Below are 15,571 nucleotides of genomic sequence, written 5' to 3'. Positions count from 1 at the left end.
TGATGCCAGGAAAGTAAAAATAAAATAATTAAGTTTAAAAAAAATTAAAGGAAAAAATTATTTTCAATAGTAAAATATTTTTTTCTAGAAAACTCACATAATATAAAAGAAAAATGAATTACATGTAGATATAGATATATAATACACTAAAATTTCTTCCAATATAGTACCACTGTCTTTTCATACTTTTTTTATTTAAAAAAAGTAAGCCAATATATATCTGAGAGGATAATCGTCCTCATTTATCCTCTGAAATAATACCTGACGGTGATTCCCAGAGACTAAACAGAAAAAAAACTATATACCATTTAAGAGAGGAGATTCTAGAGTTTCACTTGGTTACTGTAGGTGTCTACCTACAGTAGAAAAAAAATTATATATGAAAAAAGGTAAGTAAGATTTATTTTTGGAGTGGGGCTAATTTTTATGATGTACTTTAATTGTAAAATTTATGCTCCCCTTAGTGTGAATCAAGATGGTGACTCCCACAATAGAAACCATTCTGTATCCTTTGCTTCAACAATCATGAATCCGTGACAACTGTGCAGTACGATTTTGTTGACCATAACCCAGCACTGCACTTTCTACCACTCAGAACTTTTGATGTTGGCACCAACAGTATCAGGAAAAATGATATTTATGTAAAGAGAAATCCGCAGGTAATCCCTGTATGTCAAACGAAGAAATTGAGAGCATTGGACAGAATTTTCAATGCAGCCGAGGAAAATTTACTTGCCATAACAACTGAGAGCTAGTTAATTATTCCTCATATAACTGTTTGGCACGTTCTGCATTTATCACTAAAGCTATATAGAATTCAGTTGGTATAAGCCCTCTGCAGAGATGAGACCAATGACTTGTGGATTTTTAGAATTTATCCTTGAGAAAGCAGGAAGATAATTACACTTTCTTTCATGTTTAGTGTTTAATGTGACCCCATGTTTCATATAGTTTGGTAAACTGCCACAATGCAAACGTAAGGAAATCAGAGATGTCACATGAGAGCAATTCCAAAAGTCAATTTCTTTTCCACAGGTTCCGAGAAAAGTTTACTCTCTGTACTTTTTTTATGGAAAACAGTGTTATGGGAAACTCATATCTGGAAATGTTGCAGAACTGGTTTTTCCAGCAATTACAGATTCAGATGAATTCATTTTCTAACAGGACAGAGTTTGAACTTGGCATCTGCAAGTTCAAGCATGTCTTGACAATGAGCTTCAACAAAGATGGATCGTCTGTAAAGAGTTTGCCGATTTGGATTTCACCTCTGGCCACGGTCACCATGGTCTCATTGTTTGTGATTTTTTTCTTGTGGGGGGGGGTTCGTGAAAGGCATTTTTTATGTGCTGCCTCTTCCAGCAACTGTGGACAAATCGCAAAACTGCGTAACAACAGCACTGGCTGCATGAACATCAGACATGTTTGTTTGAATATGGGACAAGTTTATCTATCATGTAGATGTGTGCTGTGCATCTGGAGGGAACCATTTTGATCATTTGTGAAAATTGTAATTAAAATTTCATATTCAAATTTATATTTTATAATTCACCTCAAGATTATATGTTTAAAAAATAAAGTATTTTGAAATCAGATGAATCTTTTTTATACAATGCATTATTTATGGATTATTCTTTTAGCCTAAGTAGATGATTTTTTTTTTTCATTATAAGATCAACTGTTGTTTTATTGCAATTCTAGTAAATGCAAATAAAAATAAGTAAATATTTTAAGTTGTGATGAGAAATAGTTAGCTAGCATAGTGTTAGCAAATGTTGACTTTACATGTGGAGTATGCATAATTTAGCTTCACGCTACTTAAGCTTTAAAATAAAATGTGATAACTGTTGATGTCTTAATAACTGTTGTTAATTGATGTTTATATATTTGTAAGCAAGCCTCATCAATGAAAGTGAAAGCAGGTTTAAATTAGCATACCAAATAAAATTTATTTTATTGAAATTTCTAAAATAATAGCATAGCAAATAATAAATAAATACAATAAAATAATTAAGACTATACTCAAAAAATTGTTTAATACCACATTTTTTCTATCTGAATTCTTGTAATAAAACTGTTCATTATTGTGAAAAAAGATCACATTATTATCATTACAGTTCTTCAGCATTATTCTCAATCAACTGTTTTTTTTTCTTTTCTTTTATAGGATATTTTAAAAAGTTATTTTTACCAAAATAATGGGCACAACAACCTGAAATTTTGTGTCTGTTAAAATAAATAGCTAAAATATTTTAGCATATGCTATTTATGTACCACTTGGAATTACATTACCATAGATGGAGCATAAGCAACACAGTTTATACCTTTATAAAGGTATAAAAATTATGTATGTATTTTTGTTTCTTAAAAATAATGTATTAGAATACATAGAAATAATGCATTATTAGTTGTTTCTAATCTCTTAATAAATTAACCAGACAAGAACAATCTTTAATTTGGCATTTAATATCTTTTTTCATGATTAGTTTTTGTAATTATAGTAGCTTAAACAAGGTTGGTTATTTTTCTTTAGACAAATTATGAGTATAGTTGAATTACTCATAAACTATGTAAGTAACCAACCACTGAGAATTTTTCTGTTACGATACAGCATACACTTTCAAATCTGGTTGGTTATATTTTTAATCAGTTTAAAGCATCTATGTTCAGTTTCATATGTTAGGATTCAATTTATCAAATTTTTTATAGTTATCATTCTAAGAATTATTCATTCACCATATTTTAATTATTCTTACACTCTGCCAATAAAGCAGAATAATTTACTGTTCCTTTTCAATAAATCTCATTTCAGGACATGTTTTAAAATTTGTCATAAATATCCCTTCATTTCAAAAATATTGGTAAAAGGATATTAAGGTTATGCAGAATCTTACCCATTGCATTACTGTTGAGAAGAAAAACTCCAAAACTATCCCCACCCTCTTCAACACCTAAGAAAAATGGATGTGAACCATACAAATTCATCTGAAAAATTCAGAATAATAAAAATAATAATTCAACAGAAGAATCTATAAATAACTTCAAAATATAAATATGAATTAATGTAAAGCTATTCCTTATTCATTATATACTATACCAAGATTAATGCAACAGAATTTTTTTTAAAAATTAAATTCTTCAATTGCTCTTGCAACTTTAATTAATGACAATCAGTTGCATGAGTATCAGAAAAAGATAAGATGTCTGTAAAAATTAAACACTCTAATTAAATTTCATTCAGTTTCTTTTAGGAATTAACCATTTTGTATGATCTTCACCAATGACAGTTATATAAAATAACATAAACATAATTTTTTTTTTAAATTGGTGAGATCATAAATATTAATCAACTGAAACACAAAAATACTGTTTTATATTTATATATATATATATATATATATATATATATATATATGTATGTATATTGTCTTAAATGAATGATTATAAAGGAAGAATGAAAAGAAAGGAAATAAAGAAGGGCTGGGATACTATCAAACATTAGGAAGAAAATAATCTGTAAGGGAATGATGGAAGACTTCAAAACCAAAGATATTAAAAGGATTCGGTTAAAACCCTATCCTAAGAGCCACTCTCCAAAGCAAAAGAAAAAACAAAGTGCTATTGCTGTAAAACCAAAAAATATAGTAAAAATATTGAATTTCTATAAAGATCTCACAATTAGTTAAGCCAATTCACCAGTCAGTCATTTATTATGATAAATTTAAAAAATGATGGTTAATTTTTAATAATCTTTAATGATCTGCATCACTAGAATAAAACTGAACAAAAAATATAGAACTAACTTTTATAAAAAAGTAACAATGAATTTAATTAAATTAATAAAATTAGTATAAAAAACAAACAATGAAAATATTATTTCATTATATTAAAAAAAGGTAATTTAATAAAAATTTTTGATTTTTTATGTCTAAGTCATGTTAAGAAATAATAATTTCTCTTTACAAACCTTTTATATTAAACTTGTGATTTTGATAAAATGTACATCATAATGATATATTTCAGAACATATCAGTTATTATTATTGTAGTTTGTCACTAACACTAACAAATTTATTAATATATAAAAAATTAATTTAAAAATAAAATAAATTTTAATATTGAAATAAAAGATTATCAGGGTAGGAAAAAATTTAGAGAATAAATCCACAGAATAGAGGTTCTTGTGAATGCAAAATGAAAAGAGCACATGTGGTAGACAGAAGAACGAAAAACAAAGTATCGTGAAAGAATGTATCATGTAAGAATTCTGGAGAAGAAAAAGGGAAAACCAGAACAGAAGGAATTAAAACGATAGCTGTGTGGTCCTCTGCAGGAAAAAAATGATATAAAACATTTATTAATTATTATTATTACATTTATTATTAATAAATACTGTAGGATACTAACTGATTATTAATGATACCATTAATTTATTTTTGATAATATATATATATATATATATATATATATATATAAATTCTTTACAACCATAAACCATAACCATTCTTTACAACCTTTTCTTCTACAACCACAAATCATTCAACTTCAAATAGTATTTTTCCAACCAACTAAATCAGTGTTTAAGAAAGGAGAAAAAACTTATGGTTCATAATTATAAGACTATACCTTTCCTTCCTGTCTTTTTAAAAAATTCTTAAGAAAATTATTTTTAATTAAACTGTGATATTTTTTGTTAAATTCAAGTGATATATATATATATATATTTTTTTTTTAAATGTTTGAGAAAAATAGCACAATTGGCAGTGCTTTTATTGATGATACAGTGTAGTTAATGACTGGAGTGGAAAATAAAGAATATTCAGTTGGTGTGTTTTATGGGTTTAGAGAAAACATTTGACTGTAAATGTGAATATTTTACTAAATAATTAATAATAGGATTAATAATAGAAACATTGGTTATAACCTGATATATCTTTTTTTTATCATGAAAGAGCAGGCATCAACAGTTATGTTCGTTAGCCCATTGGAAACTGATAGCATATGGAAAGGTGTCATGCCTGACCGGGATTCAAACCTGGGATCTCTGCACAAAATGCCAACATGCTACCTACACAGCCATTGAGGTCGGCGATATAATTTTACTTGATATAATCTTTCTGTTCTGAAAAAATAGTTTCTTCTCAAATTAATGAAGGAATATTTTAGTTAGATGTTATTGATATCAAGTCAGTTAATCTTGGTCCAGTGCAATATATGTTGTATATGAATGATGTTAAATCTATAAATGGTAAATCAACCGATATAGTCCTTATGAGGATAATGAATCCTTAGTTTGCAACAATCATTTTGGATTAAAGAAATTTTTTAAATTTCCTTAATCTATAATGAATTTTATAAATTTAATTGAAATTCTTTGAAGGCTATTATTAAAAGTAAATGGAAACTATAAATATTATATTGGTACTGTATATAAAATTAAATTTAATGAATTGTATAGAAATTATAAAGTTATAAAATAATTTCTACAAAAAAAATATCGAGTATGTTCCATTATCAAAAGTAAATAAAACAAAGCTGACGTCACATTAAAAAGCTGAACTCACAGAAAACAGAACCATAGTTTATACACAATATTACTGCAATAACAAGTACTCAGTTTAAATAGTTATTTAAAAGTAAACAGGAAGAATAAATAATTTTTTATACCAGTTGATTACTTATCAAAAGAAAAAAAAAACAACTTTAACAACTTAAAAAACAACTTTTTTTAAAACAACTTTTATAAAATTATTTATTCTATGAAATTACATAAATATAATTAACCCTTTCAAAGCTTAAAAAATAATATACAACTTGTGTATTATATAAAATGTACAAAACAGATTAACTGATAGCAATCTGTCTTAAAAATAACATTAAAATGAAATTTTATATTTAATCCTGAAGAATAATGCAAATTATTATTTTTTGTTGTTTTAATCAAAAACTGACCCCCTAGGCAGTGAATTTTTTTATAATACAAAGTTTTTTATAATATAATATTACCTGGAAATAATTTTTTTTTGTCTGAAATAACCAGAAATACTATAAAAAAATGACATAATCATAAAATGTTTAACAGTAGCATAACATTGTTTAGTGGTTTGTAATGTACCATCTTTGAATATAGTGCAGTGATATCTTAATTTATTATATTATATCAATTAATTATTTTTTCTTAATTAATCATATAAACTGATGACTTTTTTAAAATAAATAAAATATAGGTTATTTTTTTTTAGTTTACAGATTACTGCTCTAATTACTTGAGGTGTTTTAGTAAACATTTACTTTATTAGTAAACTTATTCTCAGGTATTTAGATGCACTTAAAGTGCAAATAATTTAACAATAAAAACAATAAATAGGCAATAAAAGTAATTAATTTATTGCCATGATGGCAGATTTTTACCTTACAGGCCATATAGGTTTCAACTATATTGCTATATCATATCATTTTTTATTTTATAATGAATGTATCATATATTCATTATGAAAATATATAAAAAATAACCTTATTTTTCAAATCATTTAGAATTGCACCTTTTTTACATTTTCTTGTAATTCTATAATACATTTTTTTTTTAATGAAAAGGTTTTTTACAGATAAAATAACTTTTTTAACAAACATACAGGATGAAATAATTTGCCCATGGTATATTTGATATATCTGGGACCACTGTATTTAAAATAATAAAAAAATAAGGAGGAAGAATAATTTTAATATAAAACTCAAAGACAAAAAGAAAAAAGGGATAATAATAGAGAATTGACAGCATTTAAGTATATGTGTATCAGACTTTTAAAAGTTACTGGAAACGGGCAAACGTTTAATTTGAAAAACATGAGAAGTTAACAAAAGCATAGACAGTGATATATTTACAGTGAAAAGAACTGGATATGAAAAGCATAAGACAAAAATTTTGAGAAGAAATTGTAGCTTGATAGTGAACATAACATGTTATCAGGTTCAAGAAGATGGTTGTAATTGTCATCAAGTATCTACTAATAATCATTTTTGATCTATTTATGGATTTTATACAGTACAATTTAAAAGAAAAAAAAACTAAATCTTTTATTTGAGTTTATTTTAATTTGACTGATTTATCTTATATGTAAATGCAAAAGTTTGTTGATCTGTCTGTTTGCAACAGCATCACATGAGAACCAATCAACAGACTACTTTCAAATTTTCAGGATACATTTATGTTTACCCAGGGAAGGTTTTAAGCCATACATTGAGGCCCTAGCTCCTTTGGGGGTTAAGATATTAACAATATTTATTAAGGAAAGAAAAATTAATCCAAACAATGACGATAACAAATGCCAGGGTTCCAGGCGGTGGAGCCCTGACCAGCTAGTATTTTATAACATTTAATAATTATAATATAAATTTAAAATGGTCGACCATTTTATATTTATATTAAAATGGAATGGTCAACCCAAGACTGTACAAAACTACACTTCATTTACATTCATACATATCATCTTTATTAACCCTGTGAAGTAATACCTTACGGTGGTTCTGAAGGCTAAACAGAAAAGAAAGGAAGGGGAAGAAAATAAAAGTAACACATGGATCACTAACATATAAAAAATAATATAGTAATTTAGCTTTTGAATACAATGAGAATAAGCTGGTAGAGTAAGCCTTTTCAAAATGGTATTCAAAACAATTGTGACATATATCTCCAGGGTATGAGGGTTATAAATGTGGTTCACATCTAGCTGTTGTGAAATACTTTCTCTTAATGAAAAAGTATGACCTTTCCATGTAGATCCCCAATTGTATTCTTTGTTTAAAAAGAGATTTCAAACTATTATCATTGCAAGATTTAGAAATAAATTTTTGAATCTCGTGTGTTTAGTAGAAGGTAGATTCCTCTAAGTTGACCATACAGATTAAGAGGAGGAAAGTTTTGTGGGTTAGCTGGAATGCATGGAAAAATTCCATGCATGGAATTTAAAAGTAAACAGGAAGAATAAATAATTTTTTATACCAGTTGACTACTTATCAAAAGAAAAAAAAAATTAAACAACTTTTATAAAATTAAAAGTTTTTTTTTTTTTTTTAATTTTTTCTTTTGTGGAAAAATTGAATGCATGTCTGGAGAAAGTAGGAAAGAAGGATAGGCAAAAGTGGGTAGACAAATAGATTACTCACTGTTTTCAGAGTATTGAATTTTTCTTTAAGAACTAAGGGATATTTAAGTGATAAAACATGTTTATTAGTATAACATTTAAAACCGGAAGTGTTCTGTTGCACCTTATTACTAATATATACAGAGAACAAGGTGCAAGATGGTGCTCTTTCTGTGACTCATGAAGAGAAATCCACTGTATACTCAAGATAAGTGTTATATTTTGGTAGAATAAGAAGGGGACATTTTGAAAGTAGGATTTTTGGGGAAAATGAAATGATTCTTGGCTTAAATGGAAATAGAATTGTTGGCTCAGTGAAGTATGTATGGCAGATGTGACAACCTAATGGGTAATTGCATTGTGTGTTTAATGACAAAGGTTCTTTTTTCTTTTTTTTTCTTTTAATTTATCTAACTTTATGTAACATTTTTTTGTTAATTTTAAATTAAAATAACCATTGTTCATTTTCCTTTTTATTATATTTTTTTCTTGTTTCTACACATTATAATATTTTTTACAATGAAACACTAATTTAGCACACAAATAATTAAGATTTAATTAAACATTGAATAGTAAATGACACTGTTTTTTAAATGTTAATAATATTTAATGAGGGAAATACAAAGAAAATAATTTTTATTCATTCTTTATTTTACAATGAATAAAACATTTTTAAAATTACCTCCATCATTAAAGTTTTTATAAGTATTTAAATTGCTTACATGTCAAGAAAATTTAAATGGTTTTGTAAATGTACAAAGGCCATATACATACTTCATTAAAATATACAATCTGTTATTGCAGATGTAGATTGTTACTTAAAAAGCACAAGACAGAAAAGAAACAAGGTAGGAGATTTGTTCAAATGAACTTTTTTGTTTATTTTTATGAACTAAATCAGTCTCTTAAATTTGGCCAGTACCTATATAGCACTATATAGTACCTATATAGTACTATATAGCTATTGCCAGGGAGAAAAAAATATGGATACCATGAAATTTTAACATTTTGGTCATTGAGTTTCCGAGATATGAATGAAAACAGTTTAAAAATAATGTTGAGTACCCCCACCCCTAAATCTGATTGACATAAATCTTTAGAACTTAAAATAATTTAATAATTAAGTGCTTGGACCATACTACAGACCAATTTTCTATGTTCATGAAACAAAAGATAAAAAATTACAAATTTTTAAAGAGGGAGGGTCCTTTTTTAACTTTGTCCAAAATTTAAAACCATCAATGCATCATATTTAGAAATTTTTTGTGGCTTTTTTTAAGAATTTATTTTAAACCAGTTCACATATATTAATAAAAATACATATGTATGTAAAAAATACATAAATACAAAAATACGTATGTATGTAACTACATATGTATACACAAATACAACTTTCCCCAAATTTCTATAGTTTTTTAAAATGTTTTTTGGACAAAGGGATTGTGAAATATTGACATTCACAAAAAACCAACATCATAATTTCTGCCAATCTATAGCTACCACATACTAGCAATAGAGCGACAACTGGGAAAGTTAAATAGAAAAACCTCATAAGTAATTTATATTACTTACATCTTCTGCAGGTGTTTGATCTCTATTAAATAACGTTCTGGTGTACCAATCAGTGCTGAGAAGAAAATCATTACGGTGCTGACCAAGGCCGTATATAAATTTTGTTGATAATTTTGCTGATAACTGTAGAAATTGATTTGCAAATGTAAATCCACCAACACCCAGTGAATCAAAACTGAAATGTTAAGTATAAGAATAAATAAAATTAATGAAAAATGTATGTACATTGGAAGACCAATGTATATATTTTTAATAGTCTGCATATTTGTACTTTAAATTAAGTAATGCTGTAGAATTAATGAAACAGATAATACATTTTATTAAGAGAAAGACATTAAATACTTTTTTACAACTAACTTCAAAATCTACACAACAATTTTAATCAAAATGAATAGAAAAAAATTACAAAATGTTCCACAACTGCAGGACCTTCAGCTTGATGTAAAACCCTTTTTCAGTCTCTGTCCCCTCAATACTGACTTCATGCACTTTAATGGAAGATGAAAATAACCCTCTTAGGAGATGAAAATCTTGTTAATCAAGTGTTGTGAGCTTCCTATTACTAAAATTTATCATGTAAAAATACTTAATCTAAAGTTTAAATTAATTTTTCTAGTTAATTATTAAATTAATTCTAGTTAACATACATTGCTTTTTTACTGCTTTTCCGAACAACAGTAAAACCAATTTTATTTTTATCTGTTTTCACTTCATACAAGGGATTTCTTGAATATCCTTTCACTTTTGGTACGTACGGAAATGGTGGTTCAAACCGTGTTTGGATGGGATCATAAATCTAGAAAAAAAACAATTAATAAAAAAATTAACTTAATGTAATGTACTATTTTTGTAGAACTAATTTTTTGGTATTTTAAATAATGGAAGTACACCCCAGGAAAAATTTTCTGTTTTTCCACTGCCACCTTTTCTTCTAACTTTATATAAAACTATAATTACCCTATTGATTAAGGTAGTGTACATAAAAGATTAAGACCCTCTCTCGATTGAGAGTATGAAAAAATTATCTGTTCTAGCCTTTCTTTTAAACTCATATTTAAAATACAAAGGCTCTAGCCAGGGTTGCTCCTCTAGGAGTAATGATCTCCACTATACAGCCTGTCTCTGGTGAACAAGGTAAATATGTTCTCATAAAGCTGAATTTCACTTCCATTATGGTGACCTTGAAATGACCTTTATTTGATCTTATCAAGGACAACACAGGTGGTGAACGTATTTGCTCCTTGAAGAGGAAAAACTTTAATAGGAAACATTTTTTACTAAAATATGTAGTTTTTGAGATACAGATGTACCTCATTTTAAATGGACCACTGTATGTATATATATATATATATATATATATATACATACATATACAGTGTATATGTATATGTAATATGTATTTATATATATACAAAATATATATATATTTATATGTACAAGGGATATCTCTAAAGTAAAGACCGCTGAAAATTTCTCTACTTACGAGTGGCGAACCTGTGTCGTTCATGACCACGCTAATAATGCACACACTGCATTTTTGTCTGTAAGTTGTCGCGTTGTAATATCTTTGATTAATAATTCAAGATACTACAATCCTATAAAATAAATAGGAAAATCGATTTTGCCGCCGACTGTGAAATACGTGGAGTCATATGTATTTAAACCATCAAAACGTTAAGGCGGCTGAAATTTATAGGCAGTTGGTTGCTGTGTACCGTGATAATGCAATGAATGCAAAAAAACCTCCGAAGATGGTGTTAAAGGTTTAGAAATAACAGAAATAATGTGCACGATGAAGAACTTTCGGGGAGGCCCTTGATAATTACCGAGGACTTGTTGAAACGCGTCAATGATGAAATCAGAAAAGATCCGACACGGCCCATCTTTTTCCTGATGTTTCAAGAGCTGTTATTGGTCGTATTGTTCATAACCATTTAGGCTTTAGAAAGGTTTTCGCACATTGGGTGCCACATGTCATAACGGAACGTCACAAAAAAATCGAATGGGATCTGCTTTGGAATTTTTGATGCGCTACCCAGAAAAAGGTGATGAGTTCCTTAATTGCTACCTGCGATGAAACATGTATTTCGTTTTACACGACTGACAGAAAACGGCAGTCAAATGAATGGGGTTATCCTCAATCACCCACCAGACCAACAAACGTCAAGCCACAGCCATTTGGATGCAAACTGATGGACACAGTCTTTTGGAATCGGTTTGGAATACTGGTGATTGATTTCATGCCACGTGAACGACCATAAATGCAGAAGCCTACTGCGAAACTCTACGTAGGTAACGACGCTCCATTCAAAATCGGCGACATGGTAGGTTGACCGACGGCGTCGCCCTTCTGTACGATAATGCATGTCCATATTTTGCGGGTCCGATGTGTGATTTACTGAGAACATTTGGATGGGAGATTTACGAACACCCACCATATAGTTCGGACTTAGCAGCTTCTCAATTTTTGAGTTGTAAGTAATTCGCAGGTGACAATGAAATTACAAATGCTGTTAATCATTAATTAAATGGACTGGCGGCAAAAGAATACGACGAGGGTATATTGAACCTGATATATCGCTAAGATAAATGTCTTAATTCATGTGGCGATTACATACAGAAGTAGTATAAAGTATTTATTTTAAGAAAAATAAAAAATATTTATAAAGTTTTCAGAATAAACATTTTTACAATGAAACGGTCTTTACTTTAGAGATAACCTCTCGTACACATGAATGGAAATTTTTTCACAAACACTCACGCGTACGCGCGCACACACACAGGAAGTTTTCATATATATTTATTTATTTATATTTATTTATTATTTCATAATGTAACAATAAATTAGTTAATTATATTATTAAATATAATTACAAGTAACAGAACTCACTATTTGAGAGATGTATTTTGGTTTTTAAGCCATTTTCATTATTGATTTTTAATTATTAATGCAATTATACTAGTAATAATTGAGGTAAAACAAATTAGTAAAATTACTCCATCTAATTCTAGGATGAGATGCAATTTTTTAAAATTTTTATGATAAAATAATAATAATGATATTATTTTTAGTTCAATGATGATAATTTTGGAACCATTAAAAAAAAAAACAGAACATGTTTCAGGATTTAAAAGTGGTATTGAATCTTTGTTTTGTGCTGATGAATGTAATTAATTTACTGATTTTTAGTAAATTTAAAATTCTAATATTTCTATACATTTATATTTATGAATGCACAGCAATGGCTAAGTTATTTATTCCTAAAAATGTAAAAATACTCATTTGTATGAAAAAAGACGACATTACTATTTTCATGTAATATCAAACAATACTTTAGCTTTTGAGAAAGTATCATATTAGGCTTCAGTTGGTTTTTTTATAAATTGCTTAACAATCAACAATTGCTTGACCAGTTAAAAATTAAATAAAAAATTTCCTTCTGTAGAAATAATATTACTCTGTTTTTGAGTTTTTAAATAATACTAAATAGGTAAGCATTCATTTTTTTCATACTCATTTAATGTGTTTTTAAATATTTAGTAATAAACACCATTAAATCTGTTATTTTGTATACTGATTTTAGTTTTAACTACAATCATATTAATTAGCTATAATTATACTTACAGATAAGTATTTACCAAGTCATATTTTTTTATCAGTAATGAAATATAAAAAGTTATTTTTAACAATAGTATGAAGTAGAGGGCAAATCTATTACAGTTCTTTTTGAAATCCATGAAATATCAAACCTATCATTCCAGACATGTTCTTTATACTATAATGTATAATTATGCTCAAATCTGATTTAATTAAAAATTAAGAATAAAAATGCTCTATGAATAAAAGATATCTCCCAAATACTAAGGTATTATATAACACTACTAGCTGGAATTATTTTATTAACATTGATATTCAATAAAACAGAGTGAATTTATTATTTAAAAAAATAAACTGTTGGAATTATGTAAAAATATATTAAATTTATATAGGTTATATTAAATTTTAGATATAGGTTTAAGTATCTACTACTCTGTTGCCTTTCTAATTTTTTCATTTTTATAATCTATTATATATTTTCCCTGACAGGCTAAGGTGGAATTTTTACAATCCACTTGTTGATAACAATCTACTTAATTTATACTTCATCTGTTTTAATTAATAAATATAAATTATATTGTATGAGAGATATACTATGCAAGAAGGATTGTATATACCTTGACATGAACTCGTGAATCCGTTTCATAGTTTATATCAATCCTTAAACACTGAATATCTTCTGGATAAGGAGATAAATGAACATTTTTCATGTAACCAACTGTTCCAGCATCTGTTGACGTTATATTTTCATATTTATATAGAGTATAATTTCTTGGATAGTAGCAAGGCGGTACAGAACCCACTTTATTTGAGACAGCAGACCAACAGCATCCTCTATTTTCACATAGGTTTTGAGTTACAATACCTCTTGGAAAACAATCAAATTTTTCATCATCATTTACTTTTTCACATTGGGTAAATTCAGGTACAGGTGGCAATCCAACAGTAAACTCTTTCTCAGAAATCAATCTATCATTTTTAACAGGATACATACCGGAACTTTTTTCAAAGTTAGGAATCTCATTTTTAGGCGGAAATACAACAAATACAAATATAAAAAAATAAATTACATTTACAAAAAAAGAGGCGAAACATACTCCTCTCAAAAAACTATTGCAACGAATGTTTTTCATTTTACTGTATTCTATCACCTAATACAAAATACAATCACCTTACTAATTATAAATTGATTATTCAAACCGGCATACACCGACAGACAGAACGTAACTAACTAACTTATCGGTAAACTAAATAACTTTATATAATTACTAGCGCTCTAACGAATAGTTTTGTAACTAATTATGAAATAATCCTTGTAATTCTGCGGGGGATATTCTGCTTAGCTATAAATTCTCATTTGCATAAAAATAAAAAAATCTATGAAATGGGATTTCTTAAAAATAGATACGTCTATGTTAAAGTTGTACAATATTAATTACGCTAATGAGTATGACGAAACGCAATGAACAATTTAAAAATATTAATAATTAATTTTCAAACTGCAAAAAATCTATAAAAAAAACATCATTTGCTTCGTCAAAGGAATGCTGAGGCACTTGTTACTTGTTTTCGGTGCCTACCTTAAAGCGGTTAGGAACCTTTTTGTTCAGTCAAACAACGCATTTAACTGCGTAAGTATGGAGTTCCATTTAACAAGTTGTTTTTTCAATTTATTGTGTTTGTAAATTTAATTTTAATATGTGTGTTGAGATCTTAGTTTTTAAGTGTTACATGAATACTTCATAAGCACACACATTACATAAGTTTGAAGTTTTTGCCATGGGTATTTGGAATGAAAATTTTATAGCACGTGAAAAATGCCATACCTGACATTCGTACCCGGGATCTCCCAATGCAAAACCGAGACGCCAACATTCCGCCGTGAAGGTCATTTAACTTATAAAATATCTAACGTCAAACTTATTAAAAAAATGTATTAAGTGTGAGCTAGCTTTTTCTCTAAATCAAGCTGAGCTAGAGCTTAATCAGTATGATTCGCCAGGATCAATTAGCATACACATGCACACATACACATAACATGCACGTTTACCTATTGCACGACTGTATTTTATTGTATATTTTTTGTTATATAATTTAGTTTATTAAAGTAGAAAAATTGTTGGGATTAAAATATTACAATAACCGTACATAGAAAATAAAAATACATTAATAATAATTGAAAATAAAATATAAAAAAATTTTACAAATCGTAAAATTATACAAAATGTTCTTTAATTACATAAAGCTAGTAATTAGTTTTTAAA

At 27.5% G+C, this 15,571-nt stretch overlaps 1 protein-coding gene across 1 annotated transcript in view; it reads right to left on the bottom strand.

Moving 5' to 3' along the window:
* The window catches only part of LOC142326271 (lysosomal alpha-glucosidase-like), a 62,653-nt gene extending 48,115 nt beyond the window's left edge, over window positions 1-14,538 (bottom strand). The window contains exons 1-4 of the mRNA XM_075368613.1: window positions 13,925-14,538; window positions 10,357-10,505; window positions 9,710-9,884; window positions 2,892-2,982 (exon numbers count right to left, since the gene is read on the bottom strand). Of these exons, the coding sequence (XP_075224728.1) occupies window positions 2,892-2,982; window positions 9,710-9,884; window positions 10,357-10,505; window positions 13,925-14,440 (931 nt within the window). The 5' untranslated portion in view covers window positions 14,441-14,538. The remainder of the gene's footprint in view (window positions 1-2,891; window positions 2,983-9,709; window positions 9,885-10,356; window positions 10,506-13,924) is intronic.
* Between the last annotated feature and the right edge of the window lie 1,033 nt (window positions 14,539-15,571).

The sequence above is a fragment of the Lycorma delicatula genome, chromosome 6 (assembly GCF_047948215.1).
Source record: "Lycorma delicatula isolate Av1 chromosome 6, ASM4794821v1, whole genome shotgun sequence".
In the NCBI taxonomy this organism is placed as follows: domain Eukaryota; kingdom Metazoa; phylum Arthropoda; class Insecta; order Hemiptera; family Fulgoridae; genus Lycorma; species Lycorma delicatula.
Note: the sequence above shows the minus strand (reverse complement) of the source record. Positions and strands in the feature narration are given on the sequence as shown.